Source organism: Squalius cephalus (genome assembly GCF_949319135.1).
Source record: "Squalius cephalus genome assembly, chromosome: 18".
Classification (NCBI taxonomy): domain Eukaryota; kingdom Metazoa; phylum Chordata; class Actinopteri; order Cypriniformes; family Leuciscidae; genus Squalius; species Squalius cephalus.
The window spans coordinates 19,643,083-19,658,592 of record NC_137139.1 but is presented as its reverse complement, the minus strand read 5'-3'; the positions used below and the strand labels follow the sequence as shown (position 1 = coordinate 19,658,592).

General features: G+C 37.9%; 2 protein-coding genes across 2 annotated transcripts in view; both read right to left on the bottom strand.

Annotated features, from left to right (window-relative positions):
• Positions 1–1,060, bottom strand: part of LOC307146373 (rho guanine nucleotide exchange factor 10-like protein) — a 32,151-nt gene extending 31,091 nt beyond the window's left edge. The window contains exon 1 of the mRNA XM_079850307.1: positions 934–1,060. The gene's annotated coding sequence lies outside the window, so the exon portion shown is untranslated. The remainder of the gene's footprint in view (positions 1–933) is intronic.
• Positions 812–15,442, bottom strand: LOC307146274 (uncharacterized protein; the record flags this gene model as incomplete). The annotated part of the gene is made up of 8 exons (XM_079850172.1): positions 15,328–15,442; positions 11,742–11,808; positions 4,925–5,251; positions 4,774–4,801; positions 4,319–4,392; positions 3,777–3,845; positions 938–1,060; positions 812–843 (listed from the first exon to the last, which is right to left on the bottom strand). Exons 1-8 carry the CDS (start codon positions 15,328–15,330, stop codon positions 812–814), a joined length of 723 nt encoding a protein of 240 aa, XP_079706298.1. The 5' UTR covers positions 15,331–15,442.
• Between the last annotated feature and the right edge of the window lie 68 nt (positions 15,443–15,510).

Here is a 15,510-nt window from a genome sequence, read left to right as displayed (position 1 = left end):
CTGCAATTTTGTGGTTCTGGGTCTCATGGCCTCTTCATGACTCACAGATGCCCCTAGTGGGTTCAAGTAGTGAAATTCAGTGGCTCAGGCTGGTCACCAAGAAGATCTGTCACCGTCCTTTGTGCATTCATGCATATGTTTGTGTCAGATGTTTCTCCTAAATGTATTTAATGTGGATATTACAGTTCAGATAGTTTGACCTTGGAAATATTGTTACGGAAATGTTTGAACTCAAACATTAATATATAGGCAAATCTGTCCACGGTTTGCAAAATTTTTGAGATATCTTTCGAAACTCTACTGAAAAAAATCCGGTAACACTTTAGTATGGGGAACACATATTCACTATTAACTGCGACTTTTGCCTTAATAAACTCATTATTTAACTGCTTATTAAAAGTTAGTAAGGTAGTTTGTGTAGCATTTTAGTTTATGTATTGAGTAGGATTAAGAGATGTAGAATAAGGTCATGCAGAATAAGGCATTAATATGTGCTTTGTAAGTATTAATAAGCAGCCAATATACTAGTAATATGCAAGCTAATAAGCAACTAGTTAATAGTGAGCCTTAATAATTGGACCTTAAAATAAAGTGTTACCAAAAATCCACTGAAAAACAGATAATGCCCTGCTATAAAATTAGTTTATGGACATCCTTCAACTCTACACAATGTGTAATTCAAATAGAGGTAAAACAACTGTGAAAAACCAGCGCAGAAAATATTATATTAACACACATATCTTTACAAACTTTTTTAGAGTGTAGAGTAGACACATGTGAGATTACAGTTTTTTCTCTCAGGAGAAAAGTTTCAATTTGCTCTCCATTTCACCTCATTGCTGCCTTGAAGAAATATTTGAGATATCAAAGAGCTTTCATGTGTGAATATTCATATGGGTGATGACATTGTTGATCTGGACAGGTAACAGACACTGACCTGCATCTGGGGGCGAGTTGTTCTCACAAGGCACATCATCGTAGATGACCTCTGAGCGAGCAGTTGAGTTCACCTTCAGCTGTTCTGGTGGTGAATCTCCGGCTGATTCAGAAACTGCTTTCCCTAGAGGAGAGAGAGACTTAGAGCATCATTCATATATGTAAAAGAAAAACTTCTAACCACATAAACTCTATTACAAAAAGAATGAGAGGCTCCTAACAGAACGGTTCGATGGATATTTGAGCATATTCAAAGCACGGATAACAAAAGGATGGGATACTACTTTAAGTGAGCAGGACATTGGGTGTAAGATCACATTTGAAGGACCAGTAACAGCAAACATCATTTGATAATCATTTGTCAGAACTTTAGTGAGGTACTAAGCCCATTGCAGGTCGAGCGCAAATGAAATTCAGCCCTGATTAGAACAGAAAAGCACATTAATAATCCTTTTGGCACAGAATTAAGCTTGCATTCCGACAAAAGTGCTACAAAATAACTAACACACTCCTCCACAAGAACGACAGATTGACAATACATACATTTGTCTAAGTTGTCTCTACTGTGACAGTGTGTACAGATTTGTTGACAGCCTCTTTTTACCTAATGAAGAAGTCGCCTGCTGAGTCTCCCCCATGAGAGCTTAAAATACCTCAAAGTGAAATGTTCTTCAAACTGTTTAGGCTCTGAAGGATATATTGAGACTACTGTCTGGGATGTCAGAGGGAGATCATTTAAAATTCGGAGAACACATTAATTAGGAGTAGGCGTATAATATAAATATCTTTCTTGGGAATATTCCAGGTTAAACACAAGTTAAGCAGCTGTGGCATGCTGTTGTTTACCACAGAAAATCATTTCTCATCTCTTACTTTGTAAAAATGTGTGAAAAATGCTGAAATTCTATGGGGAAATGGTTGAATTTCTGGTGTCGCACTTGCATTAGTGCATTTCTCTCAACATGTGTGGTGCGAAATGTTTTTCTGCAGTAATTGACATCATGTCACAGATGTTATTGATATAGCTTTACTAGTATTGAAACAGAATATTTTTGTATGTGGTTTTATGACACTGATTGTCAGTGTGATGTTGCACATATGTAAAAGTTTATACACTGAGGAAAAGACACAAATATCTAAAAGGGTGTAGATATGACAGCAGCAGGGAGTGGATATGGAAGTTTATTACTCATTACCATTCATGTCATAGCAAGCGCCTGTACTTACTGCATCAATACAGTGCACTACAATGCATCTACAGCCTAAAACTTCAGTACTACGATGCAAAATACTCCAACAGTCTAAAATAAAGTACTCGACAGGGTTGACCGTCATTCCTGAAGCTTGGTAAACAAATACAGCAAAGGGTTGAGAGATCTAATTATGCTCTGTGTAAGGGATAATGTACAGTCAGCTGGTCATTAATGCAAAATACACTGCTTATTATTACACGGCTATTGGCCAAATAAATAAATACACTACCATTCAAAAGTTTGAGGTCAGTAAGATTTGTTTTTTAAGGAACTTAATACTTTTATTTAGCAGATATGCTTTCAATTGATCAAAAGCGACAGTAAAGGCATTTATAATGTTACAAAATATTTCTATTTCATATAAATGCTGCTCTTTTGTACTTGATATGCATGATGTTTGAAGGATCATGTGACAGTGAAGCCTGGAGAAATGACTGCTGAAAATTCAGCTTTGGCATCATAGTAATAAATTAAATCTTAAAACATTTTAAAATATTCATTTAAAAAGATTTTTCTATTTTAAATTAAAATAATATTAGCAATATTACTGTTTATACTGTATTTTTAATTAAGTAAATGCAGCCTTGTTGGCATAATAGCATAACGGACATTTTAAAATATCTTATTGACCACAAACTTTTGAACGTTAGTATGTGGACAAGTAATATTGAGGACACGAGTACGCTCACTACAGCGTACAAAACAATCGGCCCAGCAGCAAGATGAAGAATGAAACAATATTAAAGTAATATCAATAACTGAGATGAAAGAAGGCGCTGTCCTCAGTGATACGAGAGACATGAAAGTAGCGCCGGTTTAGGTTACCTGGATGAATGGACTGATTATGCCATGGGTGACAGAAAATATTAGGAAATATCAGACCGCTAGGGTGGCGATCGACCAGTCAGAATCAAGAATTCCAGAGAGCCGTGTAATAGAAAAAGGATATCTATGCAGGTATGATTACATTCAAATACAAAGACGGCACAACTATACCAACTGTCCTGGGGAGTGGGGATTGTACCTTTATGCAGTCGCAGAGTGAGCTCTGAAACCACACTGAACCATTCCCGAGAGTGAACCGGGGCTGCACACACATAGCAGAGACTGTTTAACAGCCGAGGGACACAGCTTTGAAGTCACTTCTACTATGACCATTGAATTTGACGTTACCAAGACCTTAATACTTTATTGCAAGTAATTTTGTTATTTTACAGATTATTTGTAACATGCATTATTTTTTTCTCAAAGCTGTTTTCACAATTTAGGAAAATAAATCATATTGACAAGGGCATATTATATTCATTGTATGATTTTGTTTGCATTATCACTTGTTTGTTGTGTTATTTGATTGGATTGCAAAGAATCATCAAGAAAAATCTCCAAAGAATCTGATTTATTAGGCTGACCCATTTGTGGACATTTGGCATGGGTGTGTTGTTTTCTTTCCCGTGAGATTCCTGTGGGTCTGGATTGGATTAGTCATAGCTATTTTTCAGATCTCTGGTTTCTATGCTGATTTGTAGATTTTGCATTAGAGTGGATTTACAGGAAGGCATGGCATAGCCCCTTCTCAGAGCCACCAACCTGTCTGAACCTGTTTGTGGGGGGACTTCTGAATAAGTGTGTAGAAGCCCTCTGGCCCAAAATCTGAACCTGGAGATACATTTACAACAGACTTGTCAGATTTAAGCACTGAATTGCCTTCCCATTTGGCATTTCAGTGTTTTTTTAATCCATGTCATTGATCAAGGTGAATCACTGTTGAATTTTGTTCCAATTTGTGAACTGAATTAACGTTGATGCTTACAACATTGCATTAAGTCATTCTTTCACAGTGTCTTCATCAAATTTCAACAAAGATTTATCAGTATTTTGTTACCTTTTTACAACATCTAGCATTAAAAGTGGTTTCAACATTGTTTCAACAGTCTAAACTTTTTCAAAGCTGACACAACAATTAAAATTATTTCAACAACATTTCAACATTGAAGGTCAGTCACTAGACGACTGGGTCTTGGGAATCGTTTTGGGACATCCAGCTAGTCCAGCTAGACTGCTTTAAATAGATTCATCCCAAAACATTCATAACCACAAAAATATACAGAAATATGCTCTTAGTGTAATACCTTCATAAATATTATTTCTTTTCCAAATGCTCTCTTGTTCATCGGCTACTCGAGGCTCGGCTGAGATGGAACTCCTAAAAAACAGGAATGCAAAAGTATTGAAATACTGTTCCTTCATCTTTATTCTTATCAGTGTTAATAGGCACATCACATTATCACTAGATGTCACTAGAGCCAGAGCAGGTTGTTTAATAACTAATACAATACAAAAGTGTTCACATATGAGGTAAATAATTAATCCTAGGTCTTCACAGCTAAAACAGAATGTATAATAAAGTCCTTTAGGGTGAAAACACTTCAAACAGTAAGCATATAAAGAATTATAGTGTCTCTATGAATGACATCCTGTTTCGGAATAATAAGGTTCAAGATATTCAAGTGAAAATTGTTCAAAACATAACACATTAGGCATACATCTGTCATAAATTCAGAAGTGTTAACACAAACATTCTTACCCATCAGGAGATTGTCTGGCTACCATGTCTGCAGGGAGAACAGAAAGTATGTTTAATTTACCAAATTTCTACCCATGTCTGATTTCACATACAGAATATTTTACACATAAATACAGTCATATTATGTGATTAACACATATTGCAGACTGACCTGGGTATGTTGTGTGAGGATTTGTGGGGATATTTTGGTCCTCCAGACCAGCAGGGGTCTCTCCATTTACTGTTTGCTGATTATGCTGTGTAACACGCGTCATAGCTTGACAATAAAGTGCATTTGCGGCAGTGCTACCTTTAGTACTCTCTGAATGCTTAGCATCCACATGAGGAGTTTTTGACTCTTTATTCTGAACAGAGTTCTCCACTGTATTCTGCTCGTCTTCGCTGTCATCAAACTCGAACTTCTCACCAGTTTCCTCATCTTCATCACCATCATCTTCCTCCTCCTGTGGCTTCTGAGTCACACCAGGAACCATGGACTCTGAAATAACACAAGGGCTCAATTTAACTGACAAAAATAAGAAACACATTTTTACATTTCCTGGTTGCCACGGCATTGCTATGAAGTTCCTATGGTGTTCTGAGTGTTTTTAGTGTTGATAATATGAAGTTGTTCTGAACGTTTGAGAGTACGTGTTCTGAGTGGTTTTCTGAGCATTCCTACTAAAGTGTTCGTTGTGATACCCAGTGGCTGTTTGAGTGTTGCGAGGGTGTTCTGAGTGGCTGTTTGAGTGTTGCGATGGTGTTCTGAGTGGCTGTTTGAGTGTTGCGATGGTGTTTTGAGTGGCTGTTTGAGTGTTGCGATGGTGTTCTGAGTGGCTGTTTGAGTGTTGGGATGGTATTCTGAGTGGCTGTTTGAGTGTTGCGATGGTGTTCTGAGTGGCTGTTTGAGTGTTGCGATGGTGTTTTGAGTGGCTGTTTGAGTGTTGCGATGGTGTTCTGAGTGGCTGTTTGAGTGTTGCGATGGTGTTTTGAGTGGCTGTTTGAGTGTTGCGATGGTGTTCTGAGTGGCTGTTTGAGTGTTGCGATGGTGTTCTGAGTGGTTGTTTGAGTGTTGCGATGGTGTTCTGAGTGGCTGTTTGAGTGTTGCGATGGTGTTCTGAGTGGTTGTTTGAGTGTTGCGATGGTGTTCTGAGTGGCTGTTTTGAGTGTTGTGATAGTGTTTTGAGTGGATGTTTGAGTGTTGCGATGGTGTTCTGAGTGGCTGTTTGAGTGTTGTGACAGTGTTCTGTGTGGTTGTTTGAGTGTTGCGATGGTGTTTTGAGTGGCTGTTTGAGTGTTGCGATGGTGTTCTGAGTGGCTGTTTTGAGTGTTGTGATAGTGTTTTGAGTGGATGTTTGAGTGTTGCGATGGTGTTCTGAGTGGTTGTTTGAGTGTTGCGATGGTGTTCTGAGTGGCTGTTTGAGTGTTGCGATGGTGTTTTGAGTGGCTGTTTGAGTGTTGCGATGGTGTTCTGAGTGTTGCGATGGTGTTCTGAGTGGCTGTTTGATGTTCTGAGTGGCTGTTTGAGTGTTGCGATGGTGTTTTGAGTGGCTGTTTGAGTGTTGCGATGGTGTTCTGAGTGGCTGTTTGAGTGTTGTGATGGTGTTCTGAGTGGTTGTTTGAGTGTTGCGATGGTGTTCTGAGTGGTTGTTTGAGTGTTGTGATAGTGTTCTGAGTGGCTGTTTGAGTGTTGCGATGGTGTTTTGAGTGGATGTTTGAGTGTTGCGATGGTGTTCTGAGTGGCTGTTTGAGTGTTGTGATGGTGTTCTGAGTGGCTGTTTGAGTGTTGCGATGGTGTTCTGAGTGTTGCGATGGTGTTCTGAGTGTTGCGATGGTGTTCTGAGTGGCTGTTTGATGTTCTGAGTGGCTGTTTGAGTGTTGCGATGGTGTTTTGAGTGGCTGTTTGAGTGTTGCGATGGTGTTCTGAGTGGCTGTTTGTGTGTTGTGATGGTGTTCTGAGTGGTTGTTTGAGTGTTGCGATGGTGTTCTGAGTGGCTGTTTGAGTGTTGTGATAGTGTTCTGAGTGGCTGTTTGAGTGTTGCGATGGTGTTTTGAGTGGATGTTTGAGTGTTGCGATGGTGTTCTGAGTGGCTGTTTGAGTGTTGTGATGGTGTTCTGAGTGGCTGTTTGAGTGTTGCGATGGTGTTCTGAGTGGCTGTTTGAGTGTTGTGATGGTGTTCTGAGTGGCTGTTTGAGTGTTGCGATGGTGTTCTGAGTGGCTGTTTGAGTGTTGTGATGGTGTTTTGAGTGGATGTTTGAGTGTTGCGATGGTGTTCTGAGTGGCTGTTTGAGTGTTGTGATGGTGTTCTGAGTGGATGTTTGAGTGTTGTGATAGTGTTCTGAGTGGCTGTTTGAGTGTTGTGATGGTGTTTTGAGTGGATGTTTGAGTGTTGTGATAGTGTTCTGAGTGGCTGTTTGAGTGTTGTGATGGTGTTTTGAGTGGATGTTTGAGTGTTGCGATGGTGTTCTGAGTGGCTGTTTGAGTGTTGTGATGGTGTTCTGAGTGGCTGTTTGAGTGTTGCGATGGTGTTCTGAGTGGCTGTTTGAGTGTTGCAATGGTGTTCTGAGTGGTTGTTTGAGTGTTGCGATGGTATTCTGAGTGTTCCCCAAGTGGCTTTCTGTGCGAACGTTCAGAGACAGAGAGGAACACGGATAAGCAAAGTGAACTTTGATGTCAAAATGCCCGGCTTGGTGAGTATTCGCTTAAACACCATTGGTAATGTCTTAAGTGAACATAAACAGTTGGGAAATAAGTTGCATGTGTATCAGTATAATAGATCTTTGCAGCTCTTAAAGTGACAGCAGCCTAATATTCCTGCTGCTGTCTGTGTCATTAATGTTAAAGGGATAGTACACCCAAAAATTTTAATTAGCCCATGATTTACTCACCCTGAAGCCATCCTAGGTGTATATGACATTCTTCTTTCAGATGAATACAATTGGAGTTATATAAAAAAAATGTCCTGGCTCTTCCAAGCTTTAGAATGGGAGTCAATGGGTATATTTTTTTGGAAGTCCATCAAAGCACATCTATCTGATAAAAGTGCTCTAAATGGCTCTGGGGGCCTTCTGAAGTGAAGCGATGCGTTCATGTAAGAAAAATATCCATATTTAAAACTTTATCGACTAAAATAACTAGCTTCTGGCCGGCCGTACGCAAATCGACTTACGGCAAAAGAGTAACACTTGACGATGTATGACGTAGGAGTAGCGTAAGCTTTGATGCCTCTCGCGGTTCAAACAAACAGGGCTGGGCAAACGCATTCGTCATTACGTTGTGCGAAAAGTTCAAGGGTTACTCATTTGGCGTAAGTCGTACGGCCGTCTGCCGGAAGCTAGTTATTTTCATTTAATTTTTTTTAACCGATATGTTTTAAATATGCATATTTTTCTAACACGAACGCATCGCTTCACTTCAGAAGGCCTTTATTAACCCAATATCCCCAATATATATAAACACTGTTCTGTTTTTTTATTGTTTTTTTTTTATTATTTATTTCACAGGAATGCTGTATTTGTTAAAGTGCCGTAACAAAGTATACAAGTCATACAGACGACTCATATAGATGGTTCAGGGTCAATTCTTTCTTTTGGGAGAAAATAACTTTGTTAATCGTGCACTTTCGACTTTATAACTTTGTAGAACGTTTACATTCACAAACAGCTATATTACACACTGCATGAAAAGGAATTTGAAACCTTAATAGGGGCACTTTAAGCTTTAAGCTGTTCCTAATCACCTCTAAGAGAGGGAGTGGAACATGTTGCACATATTGCTTGCCAATAAATAAAGAGTTGTCAATTCATGATACTTTCTCATCTCTTAATTTACATAAAAAAATATTCGTAAAATACATTGTTGTAGTTGTTTGAGTGTTGTGATGGTGTTCTGACTGGCCCACCTCCAAGCCTCGTTGTACATTATCACAAACATGGATTTGGAGATATGTGGATTTTAAGAATAGAGAACAACCCTGGGCCTGTATATCTATTTTATTTTGTGAGCATTGTGTTTATAGTGTAAAAACTAAGCCACACAGCTCTAGGACCTCCCTGCTACGGACTGATTCCAATGTGACTTAGTATGTATGATGTAATTTCACATAAAAAGCATAAAGACAACAAATAAAACATTGCGTGTTTATAATTCAGTGCACACTCTGTATCTAAGCAGCTACATTTGTATTCCATTATGATGCTGGATTGAGTCAAAGAGGAGGCTCAAAAATATGTTTTGACCATAACAGACAAAACCCTTATGAGTCATAAGATTTGTTCAGAAAAACACCCAAAACTCACAAGCTTAAAGCCAAAACTCCCTCCCTCTGATAACACACACCACAAACATTGAACAGATGGACAAAACTGTACAGACAAAAACAATCTGTTACATGCACCAAAGGTATGAGTGTGTTGTGAGTTGAATCCGGTAGAGTAGAGTAGTGGCACAATATATATTTTGTTGTAAACTACAAAGTCAAATTAAGCGACAAAAACATTGCGTCACTTTTTGCCATTTTCTGACCAGTTGTTGGAACGTTACGTTTAGCAAAGGAGCCAAAGCACAGGGATAGAGATTACACACTCTGCACTGGACGGAGAAAAACAGATCATGTGAAGAGCAGGATTACACATGTGACCATATGGTCTCTATAGAGAATACTCAACTGAAAGTACTTCATACCAGTAAATGTTTTCACTTGCTCCCACTATGAAAATGGGTTGTGCATAGCAGCAGTGTAGCAACCAATTACAACAAAGAAGAAATGTCTACGCTCACATTTCTATGTTACAAATTTCCCTGCTTTAAGTGCCCTCCGATTTTTCCCTGGTGCACATTTACCTTATAAAATAACATGAATCAGTTACTCAAGTCAATATAAGCTCACATGACTTTAAAATGGCTCTAAAGGTCTGTAATCATGCAGTGCTCAGGTGCTCTATTCCCTTCAACAATCACTAAACCAACAAAACAATTGTTTACCATGCCTCTTGTCCTCATTCCCCTCACTCCAGCAGAAGTATGAGAACCTCTTAGACCCGGCAAGGTGGATTTTGGGTGACATTAGAAATTTAAGCGATTGTCTCATGCAAGCAGTCTCCATGGCTTCAGGATAGATGTGTGTCAAGAGCAGGTGACATATGGTGGAAGAATTGTTCTGCTGCAGCATATGGTCAGTTACCTTGAGCGCTGCAGTTTTCCAAGCTCTCTGGAGATTAAGAGGGTAATGCCGTATTCCCTCAACTAGGTAACTGTGTTTCAGAGTTCTACACACTATACTATTCTCTAATATACTAGAACAGGTGACAGACAGAGGTCATTAACAGCTCTTAAACTGTCATTATGGTTTCTCTTTGTTTAAAAAGCGCGCACCCTGATGTGTCATGCACAGATACCCATTGTTTGGGCCTTGTTTGTACCAGAGAGAGCAGTGAACAGTGTGATGTCACATGACGTACCTCCTAAAACATTTTGGCAGGACTACCAAATCATGACTAAGCACCACTGGGTTTGGAAGATTTGAATTTGAATCATACTATGTGGGTTAATGATGTATAAGAGTGTCCAAGATAAAGAAAATCTTCTAAAAATCTAGTTTAAAACACATATGCCAAGTTCTTGAAAGTACTCGTCTCTTTGTAAGCATGTTGGTATACCATTTTTAAGAAAAGTTTAGTTTGGTGTAATCATTGATTTAATTATAAATACATTTGGTTTTCCTAACATCTTGAATACATGTGTGTGTACACACCTTAATTATTATGTTAACAAATCATAAATATCCACACCACATGACATTTTACAACCTGAACTAACCTTGCCCTGTCATAAAATGTCAATTTATCTGATATTTTAAGAAACTTGACAATAATTATTCTCAAAGTCATAAGGGTCTGCAGCAGTAAAACTTAAAACTATTAAAAAGTGATTATGGTAACTGAAAAATAAATAAAATAAAATATGAAAAACAAAAATTAGAAATGTTGCTTTTGCAACTAACTGACATAAATGTTCAAGCTGAAATACAAAAATGACTAAAACTGAAGAAAAACAATTAAAGCTATATATAAATATAAAACACAAAAGCACATAACAACATTACTAAAAACTTAAAGTAAAATTAAAACAAAATATAAAAGCTAATTTAAAATATGAATAAATGATATTATATAGTATATAAAAATGCTAAGATAACTTGATCTGCATGGGTTTTTTGGAATAAATTAAAGTGCTGGTCAAATGCCCTTTTCACAAGATGTAAAATAAATCTCTGATGTCCCCAGAGTGTGTATGTGAAGTTGTAGCTCAAAATAGGCCTACCCCACAGATATTTTTTATAGCATGTTAAAATTGTCACTTTTTGAGGGTGAGCAAAAACGCACCGTTTTTGTGTGTGTCCCTTTAAATGCAAACGAGCTGCTGCTACCGGCACAGAGGGCGGAGCTTCAAGAGCTCCAGTGTGTTAGCAGCTGGATTACCTCACACAGACAAGAACTGAACATTTCAAAAACTTTTAGCCTTTTATGTTCAAACCGGAGTCGGACAAAGATGGAGAGACTCAAGAAGAAGTGACAACCTGTAGACAACATTTCTGAATGGTTAGTTGACGAATTTATGTAGCTTATGTGTAGTTATCTTCTAGTCATTGATTAGCATATTCTGTCTTGATAATCTATAATTCGTGTTCCGGGGGCGGGGTTTATGTAAATTTTAGGGTTAGTGATGTCAATAACCCGTGAGGAATGTCGTGTAGTCCCTACCAGCCGTTTGTTGTAGTCCTTAAAAAGCGATTTCTTTAAAAGCAAATATCTCCCTTTGCTTTGAACTTTGAGCGTTGTAACTTTGCAGATGTTGTTTATGCTCAAACAGCAACATTACACACTAACTACAGTAAGAAAAGTGAAATCATAATTAACCACCCCTTTAAATAAGTTTTAATTATCTAACACATCAAGAAATCAACAAGCAGCATGATACATGTACTAACCTTTTTTAGGAGGGTTAAGAGATTCTGGAGATGCCATGAAGTTTAATATGTAGTCATGTCTGCACTCCTGTAAAAGAGAAATGTGTTAACATATTTTCTCTAAAATGCTCAATCCAAAGTCTCTAAACACAGGATATTCTATATGACAGTGAAACACAATACTGTAGTGTACTTTTGTTGCCCTATGTTGGACATTCGAGGTTACTAAAGGAGACAGGGTGAAAATGTTAAATTCCTCAACAGTGTGTGGCAGATCCAGGCTTGCCTTACTAACTGACTCCTCACACAACATCTCCTCCCACATTTACTGGGAAAGACTCTCAGCATGTGTCAGAACAACACAACTCACCCGAGAGGAATGACCGGAGGGTGATAAAAAGAAATGTGCAGGTTTAGTTGCGTCAGTACCAGTATTTAGAGTAAAATGAGACCACGAGAAAATGAGGCAATTCATTAACCACTTTGGATCTCTTTCATCCCTGTAGTAACGGCAAGGTCATGAGTTTGATTCCCAGGAAACGAATACTGTTTTTGAATACACCATAATTTGCTTGAAATAAAAGTGACTGCCAAACTTCACAAAAGTACTTGAAAAGAGTTTCTGTCGATCTTGTTTCCCTACAGCTGGAGGTCAGTGTGCATGAATTATTCACTAGAAAGAAGGGCAGGGGCAAATAGACAAAGGAAAATAGCATCTTTCCCACTCGGAGAGAGCACAGCAAGGTTGAATGGTTGAGAGTAAAGCACACATAGTAAGAACTGCAAGCCCATTGAATGGCCTAGAAACTCCTTTCAAATAAATAACACAAGAATCACCTTGGACACAGGCACAATGAGAGAGGCATCTGGACCGCCACACATATTAACTCTCCATGCTATTTTACACTGACATCATTCGCTACTTCCTGCTATGTAAATTCACAGTTAACCAATGCACTAGACAGCAAATCTGATCATGTAATGGAAGACAAGCTTTTTCAATAAAAAAAACTGTAGCCTTGAGGTTAAAACTGACCAACAGGAATGGTTTGATCCCATGTGAGTCAGCTGATATCAAACCACTGGTAGGTAAGGCTGAAGGACAGACCATGATCTCTGTTCTCAGATTAGCTTTAGCACTGGACTGATAAATAGATGTAAGATTCATTTAAATATCACAAATATATTGTTGTCATCCACTATTGCCATCAGGTGAAATATAGTTGTTTTTGCCAGCCATTCATCATAAGAGGCCAGAATTATAATAATATCAAATAATTATCACAGAATCTTCATATCACAAAAGAAAACAAAACGATTTTCGACATGTTCTTTATTATGAAATCAATAATATCAGTAAACGAATCAGATGGTGGTCAGATTATTATGCACAATGATTTTTCATCTGAGAGTCTGGATGGTTTTTTATATGAATCTACAGTCTCAATCCCCCCAGTGAGGCTTTGTTGCACTGTTATATTTTCATAATAAAACACATAAGCACTAAATTTTTTTGCTCTTATTCCAAAGAAAGACTTACTCACAAGCCTGGCTTTACGTCCCTTAAATGTCACCCCTCTGATATTGTCCTTATTGATCACAAGTTATCAATACAGATCCATTGTCATGTCTGCTCCCATCTTTGCGCAGTGCAGCCATCTGTGAATCTACAATTGATGACACCACTGTCTCTTCATCAGAAAGCACAGCAATTGTAAAGAGCTGATTTTAATTGTTTTCTTTTAGTGGAGGAACAAGTTCTGAGACTCCCAATGCATTAACTGACGCGGCTTCTCCGAAGAATATGAAAACTCTTCTCCCTCTTTCTTTTCCCTCAGTCCCTCCCTTTTTTCCTTTCTTTGCACTCACTCCTTCCCCCTGCCGTACATCAGGAGAGAGCAGTATGCAAATACTCAAAGAAACAGCCAGCCGGCAGCCAATAGCAGATGATCAGGCTTGCACTCTCACCAATCACAGAAGAGCAACTTTTCTTTCAATAGTTCCTTGCTGGGGGTAGACAGCAGGAGAGGAATTAAAATGCTCATAATGAGTTGATTATCATAGAGATGGATAGATAGACCTTGTCATTCAAGGTTCTTTTACCAAAAACGATGTTAAAATAAAGTCAATATTTTAGATGTATGTGGTAATTGTCTCTGACTATTAGAATAAAACGTGTTTTTTCTTTTAAGATCTTTATTCAAATGCACCTTGATATGATCATCTCTTCACATGAGTTCACACGCTGTAAAAAAAAAAATACAAGATCAATAAGTTGACATACAGTATATTTTTACATTTTACATATTTTTAACTCGTCAAAATAAGTTAAGCAATTTCAACAAATTTTTCAGTTTAAGTCAGTTTAATGTAATTTAAGTTGAAATTGATTGTACTTAAAAATTAACTCGGAGCTCAAGTAAAGCCTCGACTTCGAGCCTCATCCAAGGACAGCAAGCCAAGTTAGTTTACTATTAACCTTTAAGACTGAATGGGCAGGCGAACTAGTGACATGTTCTTTTAGCAGTGCAGTTATTTAACCTCATATCATGATGGGAATCATCATTTTAAATATTGTGCACCTGTTCAAAAACAGTGAATGCCTTGTGGGTTGATTTTAGACTGCATTATAGACGTTTAATATTAAAAATGACATCTATCTATAAATTACAGGAACGTCTGTCTGTCTGTGTGTCTGTATGTCTGTCTGTGTGTCTGTTAACCGCATATCTCTCGAACTGTTAGTCCGATGGATTTCAAATTCGACAGGTGTCTTGCCACGGGCACGAGTAAGTGCAGTGCCAAGATTGACGTTGTTTGGATGAGAAATGCTTAAGATATCGTTAAATATATCATTTTTAAAAGGTTGTGGTTTAAAAATAAACATTCTGACACTAGAGGGTTGTATCGGTCAAAGAATCCCCAAGAAGGTTGTGGTTTAAAAATAAACATTCTGACAATCTGTCAGCTACACTGTTTACTTCTGAATATTATAGTTTGGTTCCAAAATGTGATAAATCCATTTTGATTAATTTGAGTAAAAATGTGTTTTCTTTACCAATAAACCAACAATTACTAAAAACGCACACAAAAACTGATTTTGCACGGGCACTTTGCACTGCTCCCTGAATCGACACGCTTATTCATTTGTGGACGTAAACTGAATCTATATGTCAGCTATGCTGTTTACTTCTGAATATTATATTTCATTCAGGTGCGCTTAACGTTAACGCTACTGTGTAATAGTAGCCTATGCTATTCACTAACTAAACATATCCTATTCAATGCGTTCACATTCTCTTTCACGGCCATCATTTGTAGTTGCCTATTCACTAACTGTTTGTTAGTGAACAAACATCGCGTTTTCTCAGAGTTCACTGTGTGCTTTCTACCATGCACAAATAAAAATGTCACTGAACTTTTGCTGTGTAATTGCAACAATGAGCACTCAAACACACCAAACCAACAATTACTAAAAACACACACAAAAACTGATTTTGCACGGGCATTTTGCACTAGTTATATTAAAATTGCACAACCTATTATTTTTGTCATAATAGGGATTTGTTTATGTGGGCCACAAATCAATGCTCAGACGCACACTTACCATATACACTCCGTCTACAGAATTCCCTTTTCTTTTTTATTTAAACGGACACCGCTTTGCACATGTAAGCATAACAGAGGTTGTAGTCGGAAGAATGGATAGATACATATTTTCAGGACACAAAAAACAACAATCCGATTCAAATGTGTCGACATTCAAGTCCTCCACGAATGAGGTTGTTTA